The sequence below is a fragment of the Ochotona princeps genome, chromosome 7 (genome assembly GCF_030435755.1).
Source record: "Ochotona princeps isolate mOchPri1 chromosome 7, mOchPri1.hap1, whole genome shotgun sequence".
In the NCBI taxonomy this organism is placed as follows: Eukaryota; Metazoa; Chordata; class Mammalia; order Lagomorpha; family Ochotonidae; genus Ochotona; species Ochotona princeps.
In genome coordinates, this window is record NC_080838.1 from 33,520,426 (window position 1) to 33,541,570 (window position 21,145).

Here is a 21,145-nt window from a genome sequence, read left to right on the forward strand (position 1 = left end):
GAAGTGTATGGCACTCTGAGTTCCTGGGGCAGCACTGGCACAAAGGAAAAGTGGAGATTGATTTGGGAGCGTTTAGCAGAGGGTCCCTCAGTTGTGGAGTATGGGCAGTAAGAGACGTTCTCAGGGTGGGAAGTGGGGCCATGTCGAGGAGCTTGGGTTTCATTTTATAAGCAGTAGGGTGTTGCTGAAGTGATTGCAGCTGGATAAGATCACAGCCTAGCGTGTGTTTTGGAAAGAGATTACTGCACATTGGCAAGTGTGGAGGAGGAATTAGGGTGCGCCTACTGCTTTCTCATGCAGGGCTTTTGTGCCTTAGCCCCATTGATATTTAGAGCCAGTACATTGTTGGTTGTGCACATGTGTACCTACCCAATGTCAGTCGTGGCTCCCCACATCCCTTTCTAGGGGCTCTTGCAAGCACAAATGCCCTAGACATTGCCAGATGCCTGTTTAGGGACAAAATAGTTCTTGCCTGAGGACCCCTGGTCTAGATGTTAAGAGTCAAGATGTATTGTGTCCTGAAATTTGGATAGGGGTCATGGCCATTGTGCTAAGGCCCCTAGTAAAGAAAGTAAGCTTGTGTAGGAATGCCATCAGCACCATGCCTTAGGAATGGTAGCATAGGGATTCAGGCCATGTAACAGTGAGCTGGTCTTTTTTTCATTCCTTTAGATAAACTTTTCTATTTTTGTAGGGGTGTGTGTGTGTGTATGTGTGTTTTAAGCTTGATTTTAATTTGTGTGATCCATGGTCAGATTGAAGGTTGGCTTTTCTATGATTTTTATGAGGTTGTTTGTGTTACCAATAGGGTTCCAATGAAAGGTGTAGTCACAGACTTGTATAGTCCACCAGGACTATTCCACAGCAGTCACCACCTCTCCTCCTGGAAGAGCCACCTCTGCTGCCAGTATTGCTAGAGCCGGCCAGAAGTGTTGCCTTGCCCTGCAGCCCGAATAGCTAGGGAGCAGAGGAGTGGTTGCCACCATCTTTCCTGCTTGGTGTTATACAGAGAGGGCTGGGGTTGAACTTGAGCATTCAAGCCTGCAATGACTGCCCTGTGATTTTAGGTATTTTTCCTTTAGGCAGGAGCATTGCGTTTGTTCATTTTCACCATTTGGTGTTCCTTTCCTCCTGAAAATGTCTGATCATATTTGAAATGCCAGTACTGTGGGGTGCTATGGCAGGGGAACACTGCGGCTTTGCAGATAAGGATGAAGCCGACTTCCCTTTGCTCTGGGGACAGAGTCCATGTGATACACAGGACTTTGCAGTCTGACCCCACCAAGCTAAGCAGCCTGCACTCCAACCACTCAGTCCTGTGATCCCTCCACATTGAACCTTTTGCCAGCTCTGACCAAGTCATGCACTGTCCCATGTGGGACAGTGAAGTGCTCCGTCATCTGTCCTAAGACAATTCCAGTTCCAGCAATTCCTCCACTTCACATGCTTCCTGACTCCTCCAAGAGGTAGTGCCTCTGCAAATCCTAACACTTAGCACTGGGCCCTGGGCTTCCTTGTTTCCCAGCTGTCTCATCTAGAAGAGCTCTCAGTGCCCGAGGCACTGTTTGCTGTTTACTCTAAGTGCCCTAGGCACTGTTCCCTGTTTGCTGAATGAATTTCTGTCATTGCTGTACAGTTGACTTTCTAAAAAAGTGAAAGTACCTTTTTAGCAAGATTGAGGTCTACCTGCCTATGTATATCAAAACTGTTTTTCATTCTGTGGACTCATTTATGGAAGTTGTTAATGAAAATTGATATTAGCCATTTATTTAAAAAGCAAGAGTACCTATGACTTCTCTAGTACTATAATTATTTAAGTTGAAAGTATATTAGTTCTACCTTTGTAGCTTGTTCAAACTAATGTTTTAAGTGGAAATTCAAGAATGTGTATGATTATTATTTATACATTTTTTTACAATATGAACCCTTGAAGAAAGGACAGGGGATATGGAAGTGATTGTGCTACATGCTCTCATTCTTAAATAATCTTTGTAGGTAGGAGACATTGTCATTATGACATAGTATTAACAATAAAGACTTTACAAAAGAGCTTTTCAGGGTCACAGCTGGTACATGGTAGACAAGGAATTCAAACCCAAATCTGTGAGACCACAGGTCTCATATTTTTCTTTTCTTTTTTTTTCTTAAAGATTTATTTTATTTTTATTGAAAAGTTAGAGATACAGAGAGGAGGAGAGACAGAGAAGAAAATCTTGTGTCCAATGATTCACTCCCCAAGCGACTGTAACGACCGGAGTTAGGCCAATCCAGAGCCAGGAGCCCGGAGCCTCTTTTGTGTCTCCCATGCAGGTGCAGGGTCCCAAGGCTTTCGGCTGTCCTTGAGACTGTTTTCCTAAGCCACAAGCAGGGAGCTGGATAGGAAGTGGGGCTCCTGGGATCCCGGAGCATGCTAGGCAAGGACTTTAGTCATTAGACCACTGCCCAGGGCCCATATTTTTCTAAGTTTATTGGGTTCGGAGTTTAGAACTTGGTAAAAAAAAAAAAATGCAGTGTTGCTAAAAATAATATAATTTAAAAATATTTATTTTCATTTTACTTAAAAGGCAGAAAGTAAGGGGCTGTCATGGTTAATCCTCTGCCTGTCCTTCTGGCATCCCATACAAGTGCGGATTTGAGGACTGACAGCTCCACTTCCAATCCAGCTCTCTACTAATGGCAAGGGAAAGCTGCAGAGGATGGCCCAAGATGTTGGGCCCCCTGCCCCCAGTTGGGAGATCCAGAAGAGCCTCCTGGCTCCTAGGTTTGGACTGGGCCAGCTCTGGTTATCACAGCTATTTAAGAAGTGAACCAGTTGATGGAAGACCTGTCTCTCTGTGTCTCCCTCCCTGTGTAACTGACTTTTTTTTTAAGATTTATTTATTTGTATTACAAAGTCAGATATACAGAGAGGAGGAGAGACAGAGAGGAAGATCTTCCATCCGATGATTCACTCCTCAAGTGACCGCGATGGCTGGTGCTGCGCCAATCCGAAGCCGGGAACCAGGAACCTCCTCCGGGTCTCCCACGCGGGTGCAGGGTCCCAAAGCTTTGGGCCATCCTCAACTGCTTTCCCAGGCCACAAGCAGGGAGCTGAATGGGAAGTGGAGCTGCTGGGACTAGAACCGGCACCCATGTGGGATCCCAGCACGTTCAAGGCGAGGACTTAAGCCACTAGGCCACGCCGCCGGGCCCCTAACTTTGGCTTTTAAGTATAATGAATTTTTTTTTAAAGTGAAAAGAGAAAGAGAGAACGTCAATCCTGTTCACTCCCCAAATGTCTACGAAAGTCAGGGCTGGGCCAGGCGCCTGGAACTCAATCCAGATCTCCTAGATGGGCTGCACCATCACCTGCTGCCTCCTGCTGTGCACATTAGCAGGAAGCTGGATCTACAGTGGAGGATCTAAGACTCAAACCAGGCCCTCCAGTATGTGGGAGTCCCAAGTGGCATCCCAAAACGCTGTGCCAATACCTACCCTAGAATAATATTTATTGAAAATAGTGGTACATCAGATTATTGCTTTATAAAAATGTGACTGTAGATTCAGTGTGTAAAATTTCTTTAAGGAATCCTGATTTAAGAGAAGAAACCATTGCAAAAGTTTGCAGTAGCATTATTTATGAAAAACTGGCATTTCATTGAGTATGTATGGCTCTGGATTATCCAAGCCTCTGAAAGCACCCTGTTAAAAATATGACTGTTATGATATAGGAAACTCTTCCTGGCTGATTGCAGGTTCTGCAGTGATTGGCGTCTTTTTGAAGTGATGAACTTTCTGTAGGGAGATATCAGAGGAAAGCAGCCATTGGTATGAAGCATCTTTAGGAGGTCAAGGGGAGTGCAGAGCAGACAAGGTGGAAGGTGATTGATGCCATGTCAGAGACGGGCGAGATTGAGAGTCAATTGAATGGCTGCAACAAAACAAGCAGGATGGAAGTGGAGAGAGCAAAGAGAATTGCGCCTTTTCTGTTTTCCTTCTACAGTAGCAGAGGTCTCTTGGGTAATACAGCAGAGAGGAGTTGGAAGCCCTGAAAGGCAGGCTTCCTGCTCAATGCCGTACAGTTTCCTGTAAAGTGACAGATGAGGCTTTGAACAGCTCTCACCCAGAGCCCAGTGGCTTTTGTCCTGTGACCTGTTTCTATAGAAGAAAAAAAAATGTCTGCTTACAGTTCTCAAGAGAAGCCTTTGAAGATCCTTATGTGAGAAGAACAGCTTGTAAATGAACACAGTCCATGCCAGGAGCATCAGTTAATTGCATGTAATCTCATAGTTTGTATTGCAATGACTTGAGCAGTCCCCCCCAACTGCTTATCAACCAATTTTTACACTCTTGGAAAAATTATTAAACTCTGAAGGATGTAAATTGAATTTTTTAAAAAATATATATGTTTTGGAGATCGTAATTATATGTAGAGAGGAAGAGATAGATTTTTGGTTCACTCCCTAGATGAACATAAAAGCCAACACTAGTGGCCTAGGCCAAAACCAGGAGTTCTGTGAAGCTCTCCCATGTGAGTGGCAGGAGCCCAGACACTTGGGCCATTTCCCATTGCTTTGGCCAGGCCATTAGCAGGGAGCTGGATTGAAAGTGGAGCAGCTGGGATTCAAATCAGTGCCCATATATGGTGCTACTGTTGGGCTTTACTTGCTATGCCACCATGCCGACCCTGTTCTTTAGATTTATTGGAGAAGCAGAACATATTCTTCACTTTCTTTTCTCATGCTGTATAACTCAAAAAATTGTTCAATTTAAAAATAATTTTGAAAAAATTTTAAGAGGCATTGATACAAAGAAATCTTCCATCCGCTAGTTCACTCTTGCAAAGCCCATGACAACCAGGATTGGACTGGGCAAAAGGTGAGAGCTAAGAACTCAATCCAGGGACTCCGATACTCGGACCATCTGCCTCCCAGGGTGCACATTAGCAGGGAGCTGGAATCAGGAGCAGAGCTGGGATTCAAACCTAGGTGCACCTACATAGGATGCAGGTGTTGCAACCAGCATCTGAACCACTGAGCCCAATGCCTGCCCTTTTAGTGGCATGCTCCCCACTTAATTAGTACACTGTACAATACCTCTTACTGTTTTTTTCCAGATTTATTTTCTGATGTCCACCTGGCGTTTCCCATTGTGTGTTTTAACATTCCTTGCATAACAGTGAATTCTATCGAGATACCTGTACATATGCCAAAGCTCTTTTGGTTTCAGTTTCTGTTTAGTGTTTAAATTATTCCTTTCTTTCTTCATTGTGGTGGTATTGTAATTATGCTAAGTCTAGCATTGACAGGTGTGTATATAATGCTTGTAGCAAGTGAGTGAGGTCTCTTGACCTAACCCTTTTGTTTCCCTTCTCCTCCCCCTCAGCTTATTTGTAACCTGTTGCCACTGTGCTTTAGTACACATCTAAGTCCAGGCACTTCTCTTGCAGGAATGATGAAGCCAGCAGGACCTCTTGGAGCTGCTGCTGGCATGATATTGCCTCCGGGTCCCCCACCTCCTGGATCTCATCAGTTTGGCCAGAATGGAGGGCAGGCCTCCGCTCATCCTTCCCAAAGGTGAGCTCACTGGATTCCAGCCCAAATGTGCAGACCTTATTCAGTTTGTTTGAGAAATACCTTCTAAACTTGTGTGTTGGCTGAAAACTTGACCTCTTGCTAATGTCTACATGCTTGAAAAGATCTGGAAAACTATCCCAGGACACAAAACACTTAGAAAACCTAGCAAGGGAATTAAAACAAACAAAAATAGCCTTGGCAAATATTTTAAAGTTCATTTTTACATTTTTTTTGTTATACAGTTCTATAGGCTCAAGGATCCCACCTCCCTCCCCCTACTGTTTTCCCCTATCTTATTACAATGGTTTAGTCCTTCAGCAACAGTCACAAGTACATCATTCTGCTGACGTTGTATGTGTAGACACAATGGTGGAAAGTTCAGCATCCAGTTGTTAAGACATATTTAACAGTTTCATTGAGAGTCCCTTTTTTATGTAAATGGTAGAGGTGCATACTGCAATGTACCCTCATTTCTCACTTGCTAGCCTTTTAATATTTATTTATTTTTATTGGAAAGTGAGATATACAGAAAGAAGGAGGGACAGAGAGGAAGATCTTCCATCCACAGATTCATTCCCCCAACTGGCTGCAATGTCTGGAGCTGAGCTGATCCAAAGCCAGGAGCTTTTTCCAGGTTGCCAATGCAGGTGCAGGGTCTCAAGGCTTTGGGCCATCCTCTACTGCTTTCTCAGGCCACAAGCAGGAATCTAGAATGGGAAGCGGGGCTGAGGGGACACGACCCAACACCTGTATGGGATCCTGGCACATGTAAGGTGAGGACTTTAGCTCAGACTATTTCTAGAATTTACACGATAAGGTAAAGGAACTCTAGTAGCCAACATATGGGAGATTTTCAAAATATTAGTAAAAAGTCAATTAATAGTTTATCTTTTTGCAAAAAAAATTTTTTGTGATTTTTTTTATTATTATTTCATTTTATGACACAGTTCCATGGGCTCTGGAATTTCCCCAAGCCCTCCCCCCCATATTGAATTCCTCCATATTGTTAACAATAGTACAGCTGATAACCAGTCATAATTCCTTCATTGTGGGCATGGACCATGCAGAGTCCAGCATCTTATTGTCCAGATAAATTCAACAGTTTCATTGGGAGACCATCCTTGGTCTGAAAGTAGAGCTGGCAGAATATCATCCCTTCCAACAAAAAGCCACTGCATAAATTCAACAACAGGAAGAAACATGGAAATTTACAACATCATGAAGTTAAATAACATGGTATTAAGTGACCAATATGTTAGAAAATACAAGTTCTTAACCACATCCTGTAACTACTTCATTAACATCTCAATTTTAGTTTATACATAACCAGCTGCTATAAATCTTAAAATGGTTAAAGGGTACTATTCAGCTGTCTTGTGTCTTTATATTTAGCAGCTTATAGTATTCAAGCATGATTTTTACTGAACTTCATGAATTTTAGGATAGCCCAACCAGGCTTATAGCTCTAAAAAGTCATATGTTAATGAGGAGCTGAATAGTCTTAGGAGGGGTGTGCAGACCCAGTGGCCTAGTGGCTTAAGTATGCTAATCTTAAAGTACATTTGGAAGTTACTTGTGTCATGTTGTCATTTTGAGTTATGTTTATTTTAGAATATTAATTTCTGATTCCTGAGATGCTGATGACATATCTGTATTTCTTTTTTATTTAAGATTTATTTATTTTTATTTGAAAGGTAGATTTACAGAGAGAAGGAGAGATAAGAAGAGAGAGATTTTCCACCGACTGGTTCACTCCCTAATTGGCCACAAGCCAGAGCTGAGTCTATCTGAAGTGAGGAACCAAGAGATTCTTTCAGGTCTCCCACATGGATGCAGGATCCCAAGGTCTTGAGCCATCCTCTACTGCTTTCCCAGGCCACAAGCAGGGAGCTGGCTCTGGAGCACCCAGGACTAGAATCAGTGCCGTATAGGATGCCAGCACTACAGGCAGGGGATTAACCTGTTAAACCATCATGCTACACCCCCCCCACTTGTGTTGCTTAATACAGTTTTGAATTGCCATATTAGATCTTTCACAGAACTGAGTTGAGTGTCAGTAAGTTAATCAGATTGTGACCACTGTTCCATTTTGTAAGCTGGATATAGTAGGCAGCAGGCCGCGTGAAGAGCTTCCCAAAAGGCAAGAGTATAGGAAGACAACATAGGAAATAAGTTTTGTGTTTGTGTTTCTGATAAATCACGGAAGCAGGAAGTTGAAAGCAGGCCTGGAGATGCCAGAATATGAGATGCTTGAAATAGTTGGAGCCCACAATCTGCTTAAGGCACAATCTCCAGGAAGGGAGCCAGCAGCACACCTTGTTGAAGTCCCATCACTGCTGGCTGACCCTGTGAGGTGTTGCTGCTGAGACCCAGGGTCAGTGCCAAGCCTTTGGCAGTGTTTACTTTGGCCTTTCTCCAAGGATGGTCTGGAGGTTTATTGCCAAGGGCAGTGAGCCCTTTCAAGGGTTGTAGAGCTGGATGCTGCAGTTGGGGGTAACCCCTAAAAGTGAGTCTAGTTCCTGCCAATGATGAACCCATTTAAATTTTTATTCGTTTAATTTTATGTATTTTTCAAACATAGACAAAGAAAGATTTTCCTTTTGGTAGTTTACTCCCTATAAGTTCACAATAGCCAGGCTATGGGTCTAGTTTGTTTTCAGTGTGACAGTGATTGGGACTGGAGCAAGAAGTCAAATGACTTGACCCTGTTGCTTCTGTCAAAGGAGTGATGGAAGGGAAAGGGGGAAAGCAGAATGAGGACCAAGAAGTTGCTTCTGGGTCAAGCAGAGGGCTTATCACATGCTTGGACTCATTTACCCACTTGTACATGCTGCAGTAGAGCTCTTGGTGCCGATGTAAAGAAGACTGCTCTGGAAAAATCCATTCTTGCCAGGCATCTCCAATGATTTTGATTTAACAGGATATGCAGAGATTAAATAACTAGCTTCAAGTAGTTACTGCTATCCACCTGCGTTGCCTTGTTGCTTTTGGTTTACTGCTGCTGTTTAATTTGAATCAGGATGCTTAGGAGGAAACAGTTTACTCTGACCTCAGGGAGACCATCATGGTGATTGTGAAATTAGGGCAGGGTCTGACACAGTGAGGAGGGAAGATTGGAGAGCTGCGACATACTGAGCAGCTTTGGTCCAGGCAGCTCCTCACTGAATCAGTGTCTGTTTACTTCTCCTAGCTGCGGCATTAAGAAGTGGTTGTGAAGAGCTTAGTGATGCTAACCTGCATACAAAGGAACTTGCGTGTACACAGTGCCCATGAGAAACTCATGCTGTACACGGTGCCCGTGAGCAACCCCTTACTTGTTGGCAGTTATCAATAGTATCTCGACTGCACATGGAAAGGCCATTGTAGCGTGTCCTTGCTGTAGAGTTCAGTCTGGTTTCATGCCCGGCGGCGTGGCCTAGCGGCTAAAGTCCTCGCCTTGAAAGCCCCGGGATCCCATCTGGGCGCCGGTTCTAATCCCAGCAGCTCCACTTCCCATCCAGCTCCCTGCTTGCGGCCTGGGAAAGCAGTTGAGGACGGCCCAATGCATTGGGACACTGCACCCACGTGGGAGACCTGGAGGAGGTTCCTGATTCCTGGTTCCTGGCTCTGGATCGGCGCTGCACCAGCCTGTTGCGGCTCACTTGGGGAGTGAATCATCGGACAGAAGATCTTCTTCTCTGTCTCTCCCCCTCTCTCTGTATATCTGACTTTGTAATACAAATAAATAAATCTTTTTAAAAAATTTTAAAAAAAGAATTTGCTTTTGTTATCACTCCCAAGGGTAGATTTTGTTCCGTCTCTGTTGTTCCTACTATTTGAATATTGAGTTGAAGATTGGAAATGGGGTTTAGAAAAATGAAAGAAAAAAAATCAGAGAGAGTCGAGTATTTTGGGATAAGCTCCATGGCTCATTCTACTTTACCCCCTGGGACATGTTTCTGTGTGTGTGATGCAGCAAAGGGCACAGTGATTGTACAGGTGAATCACACCAGTTCTATCAAAAAACAGAGTTGGTACGAGGCTTTTCTTTATGGCCTAACAACATTCCATCTCCATCATTTGCACAGAGAGGATTGATTGGCTAGAGGAATCTCTTAGGTTTGATTATATCTATTTTTTTTAAAGATTTATTTTTATTACAAAGTCAGATATACAGAGAGAGGAGGAGAGACAGAGAGGATGATCTTCCATCCGATGATTCACTACCCAAGTGAGCCACAACGGCCGATGCGTGCCAATCCGAAGCCGGGAACCAGGAACCTCCTCCAGGTCTCCCACGCAGGTGCAGTGTCCCAATACATTGGGCCGTCCTCGACTGCTTTCCCAGGCCACAAGCAGGGAGCTGGATGGGAAGTGGGGCTGCCGGGATTAGAACCGGCGCCCAGATGGAATCCCGGGCGCGTTCAAGGCGAGGACTATAGCCGCTAGGCCACGCCGGTGGGCCCAGGTTTGATTATATCTAAACCACCAACTAGGATGCAATTCAGTCACTATGTTGACTTGAATTGAAAGTCTATACATTCTTATTTTTTAAATGATTGTTTCACAAAATTGAAAAATTGTACTTAATAATTTATTCTTTGAATCTCAGCTGAGGCAGAATGAATTTCTGACACAATAGTGCTCAAGTCATCTAAGCTGGGTTAGTGTTGAGCAGAATGAATCCAATAAGTAAAATCTACCCACAACTCAATTTTTTTACTGTAAGGAGGAACGTCAATTTGTCAATTGTAAGTGGCCTATTTTGATTAACAGACAGTGAATTGGTTCAGAGAAGGGACTTGGCTTCCCAAATCGAAGCTGATGGGTATGAATCACTACAAAATTGATTGTGATGGAAAAAGAGGCAACAATGAAAATAGGGGTTTTTTTCCCCTTTAGTTTTCTTTTAAGTATGGAATGCAACTATAGGATTTTATAGAGCTTTTATTTTCTCTAATTCTATGTGCTAAGTATTTGAGATCCAAATTTTTTTTCAAGATTTTTATTTATTATTATTGGAAAGCCGGATATACAGAGAGGAGGAGAGACAGAGAGGAAGATCTTCCATCCGATGTTTTACTCCCCAAGTGAGCCGCAACGGGCCGGTGCATGCAGATCCGAAGCCAGGAGCCAGGAGCTCTTCCAGGTCTCCTATGCAGTTGCAGGGTCCCAAAGCTTTGGGCCATCCTCAACTGCCTTCCCAGGCCACAAGCAGGGAGCTGGATGGGAAGTGGAGCTGCCGGGATTAGAACCGGCGCCCATATGGGATCCCAGGGCTTTCAAGGCGAGGACTTTAGCCGCTAGGCCACGCCGCCGGGCCCGAGATCCAAATTTTTTTTAAATCAAATACTGAAAAATGTGTCACCTTATCCCAACTTCCAGCAAACTTCAGCTGATCTCTCCTTTCTGGTACAGTTTGTTGCAAACTTGAAAATCGATGGTGCTTAAAGTTGAGCAGGCCATAGACAAGTTAATGAACTCTGCAGAGAGTTAAGATAAACTTGAGGCCAAATTTGCATATTTTACTAATCATCTGGTAGTCATTTCTTTATGTATTGTGTTTTTCTTTGGTGAATCAAAATTTTTTTTACATTCAATTAATTGATAAATGAAAACGTGTATTTGAATATTTCTCAGTTCAGAAACATGTAAAATAGAGGTAGCTGACATGAGAAATATATAACTCTGTAGTATGCAATTTTTTTAAAGATTTATTTATTTTTACTACAAAGTCAGATATACAGAGAGGAAGAGAGACAGAGAGGAAGATCTTCCTCCGATGATTCACTCCCCAAGTGAGCACAGGGGCCGGTGCTGTGCCGATCCAGAGCCAGGAGCCAGGAACTTCTTCCAGGTCTCCCACATGGGTGCAGGATCCCAAGGCTTTGGGTCGTCGTCGACTGCTTTCCCAGGCCACAAGCAGGGAGCTGCATGGGAAGTGGAGCTGCTGGGACCAGAACCGGCGCCTGTTTGGGATCCTGGTGCGTTCAAGGCAAGGACTTTAGCTGCTAGGCCACGCCGCCGGGCCCTGTAGTATGCAATTTTAACCACATTCCCTTTATAGTGGAGAAATTGGTCTTTCTGTTCCACTTGCTCATTTTTATGATTTAATAGCACATTTGATCTCTGTGTTGTGGGGAAGGGTTGCTGAGGACCTGGGTTCTTGCCCAGACTCATGACACCACATGCTCAGTGACTTTGGATAAAATAATTTGGCAAAGTAATAAAATTGAAAAATACTAAGCACATTTTTGGGTAAGATTTAATTTGCTTATATGAAAGGAAGAGTAAGAGAGAAAAGGAGGGAGATGGGTTTGGGGAACGGATGAGGAACTGAAAGGGAGGGAGAAAGAAGCCTTCAATCTGCTGGTTCACTTCCCAAATGGCTACAGTGGCCAGGGATGAGCCAAGCCAAACCCCGGAGCCTATGGCTTCTTTCAGGGTTTCTGCTTGGGAGCAAGGGTTTAAACACTTGGGGCATCTTGTACAGCTTTCCTCAATACATTAGCAGAAAGGTGGATCAGAAGTGGAGCAGCTGGGATTGTAACCATCATGATTTGTATTTTTAAGATGTTTGGTTCATTTCTTTTTCCTTTTTATGTGTGAAGAGTTTTTTTTTAGCCAATTAATACCATTGTTTTAAATTTTTATCATAATATATTTTTTTACTTGATTTGAAAGTCAGGGAGATTTAACAGAAACAAGGATCTTCCTTTCTCCGGTTCATTGCCTACCTGCTTACTAGTTTCACCACTGCCAGAGCTGGGCCAAGCTGAAACCAAGAGCCAAAACTCAACCTAGGTCTCTTTCCGGAGTGGCAGAAAGCCAAGTGCTTGAGCTGTCGCCTCCTGCCTCCCAGGGTGTGCATTATCAGGAAGTTGGGTTGAAGGCAGAGGAACTCTGACAGCATTCTCATATGGGCTGTGGGTGTCTGCAACTGTGTTGTAACCACTCTGTCATGCTCCTGCCTCTCTTCTTATGTTTAAATTGTTGCCATTGCCTTTAAAAAGCCTAATCTGTTTAAGGCTCATACCATTTAAGTTGCTCAGAAAGTAATCCTGTACTTGAGAATTTCTGAAAGTGTAATTCCTAGGACACATATTAAACAATAGTTAATAATAAATAGGCATGTATGATTCAACAGTAATAGCTAATGGTACATTCTCTCAGTCTGCAGTGTACATATTTAAACTGTTGTTAAATTAAAAGGAAAAAACCTCATAAGCTTTTTTGTGTGATAACTTCTATTTGGAATGTATTTGGTCCTCATCCTGTTTTAAAATACATCCCAGGCAGCTCTGAAGTTTCAGTTAGGTGGAGAGTGCTTCAAGGCCTGTCCCTGCCTAATCCATGTGCCTGATGCGTGGAACCAGACTTTGATAGACTTCACAGGAGACACCGTGCTCTGTAGCAGTTAGAATACAGCAAAAGTGAAGCAGACTGACGCAATTCAGGAGCACCTGAATTTTCTAAAGCATTTCTTTTACAGTTGAAAAGTAATTCCTGCAAATGTCATCATCTCATGCCTCAGAGAGTCTGTAGGCCTCCTCTGTCTCTGAGGACATGCCTCATTTTGGTGGTTTTGTGCAATTTCCGTTCTGCAGACAGCTTGATTTTCACTTTCTGGCCATAAGCTACATGTTTATCCAAACACATTTCATTTCCTAATCATCAGCTTAAAATCAACACACACAAAGTAAGAAAAGCTCCCATGATTTGATGTTTCAACATCCTTATCCACATTTGAAATGATTTTGTCTGATCTGTATTGTCTGTGTACTTAGAATTTTGTATTTTCAAAGTGGCATTAACATTTGTCACACATTCTTAAAAGGTTTGGGATCTGCTTTCTCTCAGACAATGGAATAGCACTTTCCCCCCATGTACCTGCTGCTTTGCCAGCTTCTGCTTATCCAATCCCTGCTCTGTAAATGCACCTGCCTGCCTCCACACGTGTGTTCTCAGCGGGCAGGAGACTCAGGCTGTGTGCAAGGACTCCTTCCCTCAGGATCTAGGTACCAAAGAGGACAAAAATATTACTTCTTGAAAAACCGAATGATTTTTTCTTAGGCGCAATGGATTTATACAACCAGTCTTTCCATGTTAAAGTCAGTTTTCAGTAACCACAACAGGTTTCAAATCAGTGAAGGCAAGATTTATCTTTTGCCCTGCATGTTTCACATTCAGTGTCATATAATTAGTTAGAGATAGAAAAGTTTCACTGTGGAATGGTAACTTTTGTTTTGTCCTTATGCTGATTTTCTCCCTAAAGTATGTAAAATGGTTGGTCTAATTATATTGATCTTTTAAAAACTTTTGACAAAATTTGACAGATTTTTAATAGTATTTTGGGGTTAAAGCATTTTTTATGCCAACTCTATGACTGTTTATAACTGATTGTTGACATAAGATAGTTTGTACTTCTGAGTCACAAGGAAAAGCATTTTAATTATCCATCCATTATGAGGAGTAACTTATCATCCTTCTGGAAATTAGCTAAATATTGTACAGTATAGTAGCTTGAAGGTTAGATTGTGAGGTTTGTTTATAATAATTAGTAAGTTCAGAATATAAGGGCACAAGGCATTTGACGCAGCAGTCAAGATACCTCCGGAATGCCAGCATCCCATACCAGAGTGGCTGGGTTTAAGTCACGGCTCCACTTCCTGTTTCAGCCTCTGTTGTTGGGTATCCTGGGAGGCACACAGGAATCTCAGGTGCCTGGTTCCCTGCCACTCACACGGGAGACTGGGTTGAGTTCCACTCTCCTGGCTTTGGCCTGGCCCAGTGTTGACAATTACAGGCATTTAGAGGCATAAGCAGAGTGGGAGATGTGTTGGTCTCTGTCTCTTTTAAAATAGTAAAAAAGGAAAATGAAAAATATTTTTAAAATTCACGGTAGAGAAAAATGATGAGGTAAATTTGATGCAATGTTTTGAAAAGGGTGATCATTTAGGGCCCAGGGAAAGGCCGATTGCAATACTGTCATGGGTAAGATGCAGACTTCAGGCAAGCCACTGGACTTGCTCAGGCTCTGCCTCCAACTTTGCAAGAGACAATGGGGGACAGAGGCAAGACATGGATCACCAAGTAATTGACAGTTTGTAAACAAACAAACAAAAAAGAAATCCAAGTGTACCATCTGATAAAACTTGATTTTTAATTAATATTTAAATTTGGTTTAAAAAAATCCATCCTGTGAACCAAAGGCATGTTTTACCTTCCTTTAGCAGATTAACCAGAAAAGGAGAACTGTTAATATGGTGGCCATAAGCATGCAAGTTGAAATCAAATCAAAGATTGCTTGTGGGCCCGGCATGGTAGCCTAGTGGCTGAAGTCCTTGCCTTGCACGTGCCGGGATCCCATATGGGTGCCAGTTCTAATCCTGGCAACCCTGCTTTCCATCCAGCTCTTTTGTGGCCTGGGAAAGCAATCAAGGATGGTCCAAAGCCTTGGGACCCTGCACCCTTGTGGGAGACCCAGAAGAGGATCCAAGCTCCTGGCTTCAGATCAGTGCAGCTCTGGCCATTGCAGCTACTTGGGGAGTGAATCAACAGACAGAAGCTCTTCCTCTCTGTTTCTCCTCCTGTCTATATATACCTGACTTTACAATAAAATTAAATATAAATCTTTTAAAATTTTTAGCTGTAAAAACATGAGCAATTCCAAATCTACTCATTTTCAGCTCTTACTTAGCAGGCATCATCTTATTCATTTGAGATTGTAATGCTTACAATATTTTTGTTTCATGGACCGATAAGGTAGCCTAGTGGCTGAAGTCCTCTCTTGTATGCACCAGGATCCCATATGACTGATGGTTCGTGTCCCAGCAGCCCCATTTTCCATCCAGCTCCCTGCTTGTGGCCTGGAAAGCAATTGAGGATGGCCCAAAGCCTTGGGCACTGCACCTGAGTTGGAGATCTGGAGGTGGCTCCTTTCTCCTGGCTTCAGATCGATACAGCTCCAGCTGTTGAAGCTACGTGGGTAGTGAATCAGAGGACAGACGATCCTCTCTGTCTCTCCTCCTCTCTGTATATCTGAATTTCCAATGAAAATAAATAAATCTTTTTACAAATTTTTTGTTTCGAAAGATGGTATAGAAAGAGAATGATCATAAAGGTACAGCCATTAAGTTTTCATTTTTTCTAACTTCTGCTGATTATTCACCTTAGTATAAATAAGGTGACAATGAGTTCAATCTTCCCAAATTGATTTTCAATGCTGATTCCATGTTCAGTGTAGGAATATGCATGATTCATTTTTAAGTTCACATCACCTTTAATTTAAAATTTAACCTACAATATCATTCATTTGTCTAGTGTTCACTAGGTAGGTCAAGTTGATCTTACAGGTTATTAACATTTTGGTTGCGTGTCATTTGCTTATCATCAATACGCTACTTTTCTCTTTCAGATTTCCAGGCCCTCCACCTGTCAGTAATGCGGCTTCCTCTTACGCACCGTACCAACCATCTCCACAGTCGTCTTATCCGAGTCCTGTGTCCACTTCGTCCATTACCCAACTGGGCAGTCAGTTGGGTGCTATGCAAATCAACAGCTATGGTAATAGTGTCGTTATCACTGACTGCCTGTGTTGTGAACATTATGAATGAGAACAGTTTTCTTCATTTTTATAACTATAACACACAATAATCAGGTAGTGTTTGGATATTTTTATATTAAATATGACTAATTTTCCCTGCATTATGCTGTAATTGTTTGAAAAAAAACTTGAAGAATCCTTGGAATACCTTACATTCAACTCTAGACTAATAAAAAGCGGGAAATACTGACCTCACAAATGGACATTAGAACAGTGAAGTTATTTTTAAAAATACAAGGGTCATTTTAACCACATGTTGTATAGTGTGGGGCTCCCAAATGAAAAATACAATATTCTGTATTTCACAGTGCACTGTGGTCACTTTCATAGCCTGAGAAGAATGGAAGCTCAGATGTGAGGCCAGGGGAAGAATAGGGGGGAAAAAGTTGCAGTGCTGAGCTCCGGGTGGATGGAAATGCAGGATGTTGTAGGAGCCAGAGGCGCTGCAATGGCACGATAGCACAAGCAACCATTTGTCCTTCGGAGGAATGTTTCCATATTATCCACATTGGTTTTTGGAAGAATCAGCAGAAATCCCTCTGAGTCTTTTATTTTACTGGTTTCAAGATAGATAAGTCTCCAAAGAAGCAACCTAGTTTCACATAGTCAAAGCAAAGCAAGCGATCTGGTGTTTACTAGCTATATCCCATACAATTAGAAGGCATGCCAGGGACAGAACTTCTATTTCATTAGTTCTACCTAGCTCTGAAACTCATTTGATTAGGTCAACACAGAATCTGAAGAATTTTTATTTATAGAAACTACCAAGATAGTGCTCATTCTGTAATAAAAGTTTCCTCTCTATGATTTTTCTAGATAGTATAGCAGATAGTTACCTTAGCTAATACATGTATCATGCAATATAAGGATATATTTTAAATGTGCTTTTGCTTTTTTAAAATCTTCTACTTGGGACTGACACGGTAGCCTAGTGGCTAAAGTCCTCACCTAGCATGCTAATCCTGACAGCCCTGCTTCCCATCCAGCTCCCTGCTTGTGGCCTGGGAAAGCAGTTGAGGACGGCCCAAAGCCTTGAGACCCTGCACATACATGGGAAACCCAGAAGAGGCTCCGGGATCCTGACTACAGATAGGCGCAATTCTGCCCATTGTGGCCGCTTGGGGAGTGAATCAACGGACAGAAGATGTTCCTCTCTGTCTCTCCTCCTCTGTGAATATCTAACTTTCCAATAAAAATAAAATAAATCCTTAAAAATAATCTTCTACTTTTATGAAATGCCTCAAATGGTGTTTCAATCAGTTTCTGAATGAACATTTCAGTTTGTACTAAGAAAGAAAAGTGTCGTTTGTACAAGTCTGCTCTTGCTTTATGTTGGGAGGACAAGTACATCTGTCACATACTTTATAGATGTCAGAGTTGAGCTGTGGTGCTAAGGTGGGCTGCTCTTTCCTGCACAGGATCCGGTGTGGCTCTTCCCAGCCAGGGGCCACCTGGCCCTCCATCATCATCATCATTCCAGGGTCCTCTGCGACCTCCACAGCCATCCATTTTGCAGCCTGGATCTCAAGTTCTGCCGCCACCACCTACCACACTAAATGGCCCTGGGACCTCAGTTGCTCCTCCAGCAGCCCAGTTCCAACCCCCTCCTCTTCCGGGCCAGGCCATGGGCCCTGGATTACCTCCACAGCATGGTAAGGTGAACTGCAGGCTGCAGAGGGAAGTGGGCCTTGGATTACCTAGGGAATTCCTGAATTGGGATCAGCTTTGTTCTGGTGTTGACTATTCATCTATCACTTGCTGTTAAGGCATGGTGGTTTTGAACAGTGGCATGTAAGTCATGAAAAGGGAATTGTGGATACTCACACTTGACTTCTGCTTGAATTAACAAGATGAAAAGTGCAGTATGCTTGACAATAACATGCAATCGTCACATTTGTCTGGGATTTGTAATTGTAATCATTTATTTAAATTTTTTTTTTCTTTTCAGCAGCCAACTATGGTCCCCAGATGGCAGGCGCACAACTTTCCTACCCAGGAGGCTTCCCCGGAGGTCCTGCGCAGATGGCAGGTCCCCCACAGCCCCAGAAGAAGCTGGATCCTGACTCCATCCCCAGCCCAGTAAGGACCCTTCCCGCTTAGAGGGGCCGCCCACCAAGGACCATTCTTCCTTCACTTTTCTCAGAAACTTCACTTGGCTTTATTCTGTCATTTATTGTAGAAGTTAGTAAGTGCTTATTGCATGCAAAAGTCTTCCTCAAGTGTGTGTAGGGCAGGGGCAGGCTAGAATTAAGAGCATCCTGGGAGTGAGGGGTGTCTATAGAATGGAGTAAATAGATTTCTTTCTTTTTTTGGTATGTAAATTTGGCTGTCTTGATGTTTATGTTGACGTATTGGTGGATGTTTATATTGACATATTAGCAGAATCTGTTGCTGTTTGAGGAATGATTAGCAGTAGGAGTATAAACATGCTGTTTTAAATGATTGAAGAACCATTTACCCTGGGGTGTATAAAAGCATAAAGTATTTTGCACATGTAAAAACACTTTATGTGAAGCTGGAACTGTAACTTTTCTGCTCAAGTGATTTTCTTGAGAGAGGGGTTGCTCTGTAGCAGCTATTTCAGGGCATGTTATAGTTTAACTGTTAGGTGTCTAAACAAAACAGAGCCTGCCTCATAATATGCTTTTGTGTATTTGCTAAGTGAATGAATGAATGAGTATTGACAACAAAAGAAAAAATCAGTAGATGCTGTGCTTCATCCAAGACCCTTAAAAATCTGCATGTGAGTCAATCCAGTCTTTGTTTATAATCTTTAAAGCAATGAAATAGCAATGCCAGATGGAGCCCGTTTATGTTTTTGTTACCAGAGTTGTATGCCTTTACTAGCTAAATAAATAGTTCCTTCTGGAAAGAATGATGCACAGATCAGATTGACTGAACTCTTCCTGTACTTCAGTATTGAGTGAGGTGCACGTTACAATGATTTTGGATGGTAGGCCTAACCACATTTTCTGAGGACTCAGGATTGTTCCAAAGTTGAACTTTCTATCTTGCTTTATCTCATCATAATTCTGCTTTCAGCAGCCTTTCTCATATGGCTCACACATCTTATTTTCCTCTTATTCATTGATCTAAAAAGAAAAACATTTAAAATTTAATTATTAGGGCCCAGTGCGGTAGCCTATTGGCTAAGTCCTCGCCTTGCCTGTGCCAGGATCCCATATGGGCATCAGTTTGTGTCTTGGATGCTGTACTTCCCATCCAGCTCCCTGCTTGTGGCGTAGAAAAACAGTAGAAGTCCCCAAAGCCTGGGTACCCTGCACCCACACAGGAGATCATAAAGACACTCCTGGCTCTTGGCTTTAGATTGGCTCAGCTCTGGCCACTGCAGCCGCTTGGGGAGTGAACCAGTGTACAGAAGATCTTTTCTCTCTGTCTCTCCTTCTCTCTGTAAATCTGCCTTTCCATTAATAAGTAAATAAAAATCTTCAAAAAATGAATTATTAGGAGATAGAATAAGAAAGACAGGCAGGCAGATTTCCCTATCCACTTGTTCTCAAATATCCGTGACAGCCGGGAAGGGCAGAGGCTTCTGAGCTGGGAATTCGAACCAGGTCTTCCACAGAAGTGGAGGAACCTGTCACCACTGTTGCCTCCCAGGGTTGGCATGAGCAGTAAGCCGGAGTCAGAATCCAGAACTAGGTACCCTGTGAACCCAGCTATGCTGACGGGAACTACCAGCGTCCTAACTGCTGTGTTCACCACGGCACCAAACGGCTGACCCCATTTCTTCCTCTCCTGGAGGAGTTTTCCTTTCTTAGCAGATAAGTATGAAGATAATTCCCGTGCCACATCTTCTGAAGGAAAGAAAAGTCCATGCCTTTTAAGATAGCTGTGGTATTGTCATTTGGATGACAGTCATTAAACATAACTGTCCATACACCAAGTCATTGTAAAAAGCGCAACTGAAATTTCTATAGGTTGTTTCATGTCCAAGACTGATTTTCAAGAACAATAAGTTGAAAGGCTCTAGTATGTTTTAGAAATTGCTAGAAATACTGCATGAGCATTTCCTATCTTTGTTTTAGCCAAGATGTAGGTTAATTTAGTAACATACTTCTTTTATTTTTTTTCTTTTTTTTTTTATTCATTAATTACATTGTATTATGTGACACAATTTCATAGATACTGGGATTCTCCCCACCCCTCCCCAAACCCTCCCACCATGGTGGATTCCTCCACCTTGTTGCATAACCATAGTTCAAGTTCAGTTGAGATTCCCTCATTGCAAGCATATACCAAACATAGAGTCCAGCATCTTATTGTCCCATACTTCTTTTATTTTAAAGATTAATTTATTTTCTTTGGAAAGGCAGTTTTACAGCGAGGAGAGACAGAAAGATCCTCCATGTGCTGGTTCACTCCCCAACTAATTACAATGCTGGAGCTAAGCCAATCCAAAGTTAGGAGACAAGAATTTCTTCTGGGTCTCCTGAATGGACTCAGTAGCGCAAGGACTCGAGCCATCCTCCTCTGCGTTTCTAAGCCACAGCAGTGAACTGGATGGGAAATGGAGCAGCTCTGACTGGTACTGAAACCCATATGGGATGCCAGCACCTGCAAGAAGAGGGTTAGCCAGTTGAGCCATTGCACCAGTCCCAATATACTTATTTCTTACTATATTATAATACCTGGAGATTTGAAATTTATAAGTGAATGATTTAAAAATAAAAATATTGACCTTTGAACACTTTGTTCACTATATATTCAATATATTAGCCATACTAATGTAAGTTCATTGCCTTTTGCCATATTTTTAAGATTTTTGACTCTTTCTCAAATTTTGGCTCTTTGTCTGTTGAAATGATCCAATAGTAGTTGACAAAATAAAACCATCCTAATTTTGAATAAACCTGATTGTGTTTGTGATCAAAATGTAGGATGTCGGGGCTAGCATTTGGTGTGATGGATTAAGCCACAGCCTACAGTGTGGCATCCCGTATTACGGTGCCAATTCCGTTCCTGCCTGTGCCACTTCTGATTT

At 42.6% G+C, this 21,145-nt stretch overlaps 1 protein-coding gene across 4 annotated transcripts in view; it reads left to right on the plus strand.

The window, feature by feature from the left end:
• The window catches only part of SEC24D (SEC24 homolog D, COPII coat complex component), a 123,885-nt gene that overhangs the window by 6,335 nt on the left and 96,405 nt on the right, over positions 1–21,145 (plus strand). For all 4 annotated transcript variants that reach the window (XM_058666913.1, XM_058666914.1, XM_058666915.1 and 1 more), the window contains exons 3-6: positions 5,429–5,555; positions 15,952–16,100; positions 17,559–17,792; positions 18,092–18,219. In XM_058666913.1, coding sequence (XP_058522896.1) covers positions 5,429–5,555; positions 15,952–16,100; positions 17,559–17,792; positions 18,092–18,219 — 638 coding nt within the window. The remainder of the gene's footprint in view (positions 1–5,428; positions 5,556–15,951; positions 16,101–17,558; positions 17,793–18,091; positions 18,220–21,145) is intronic.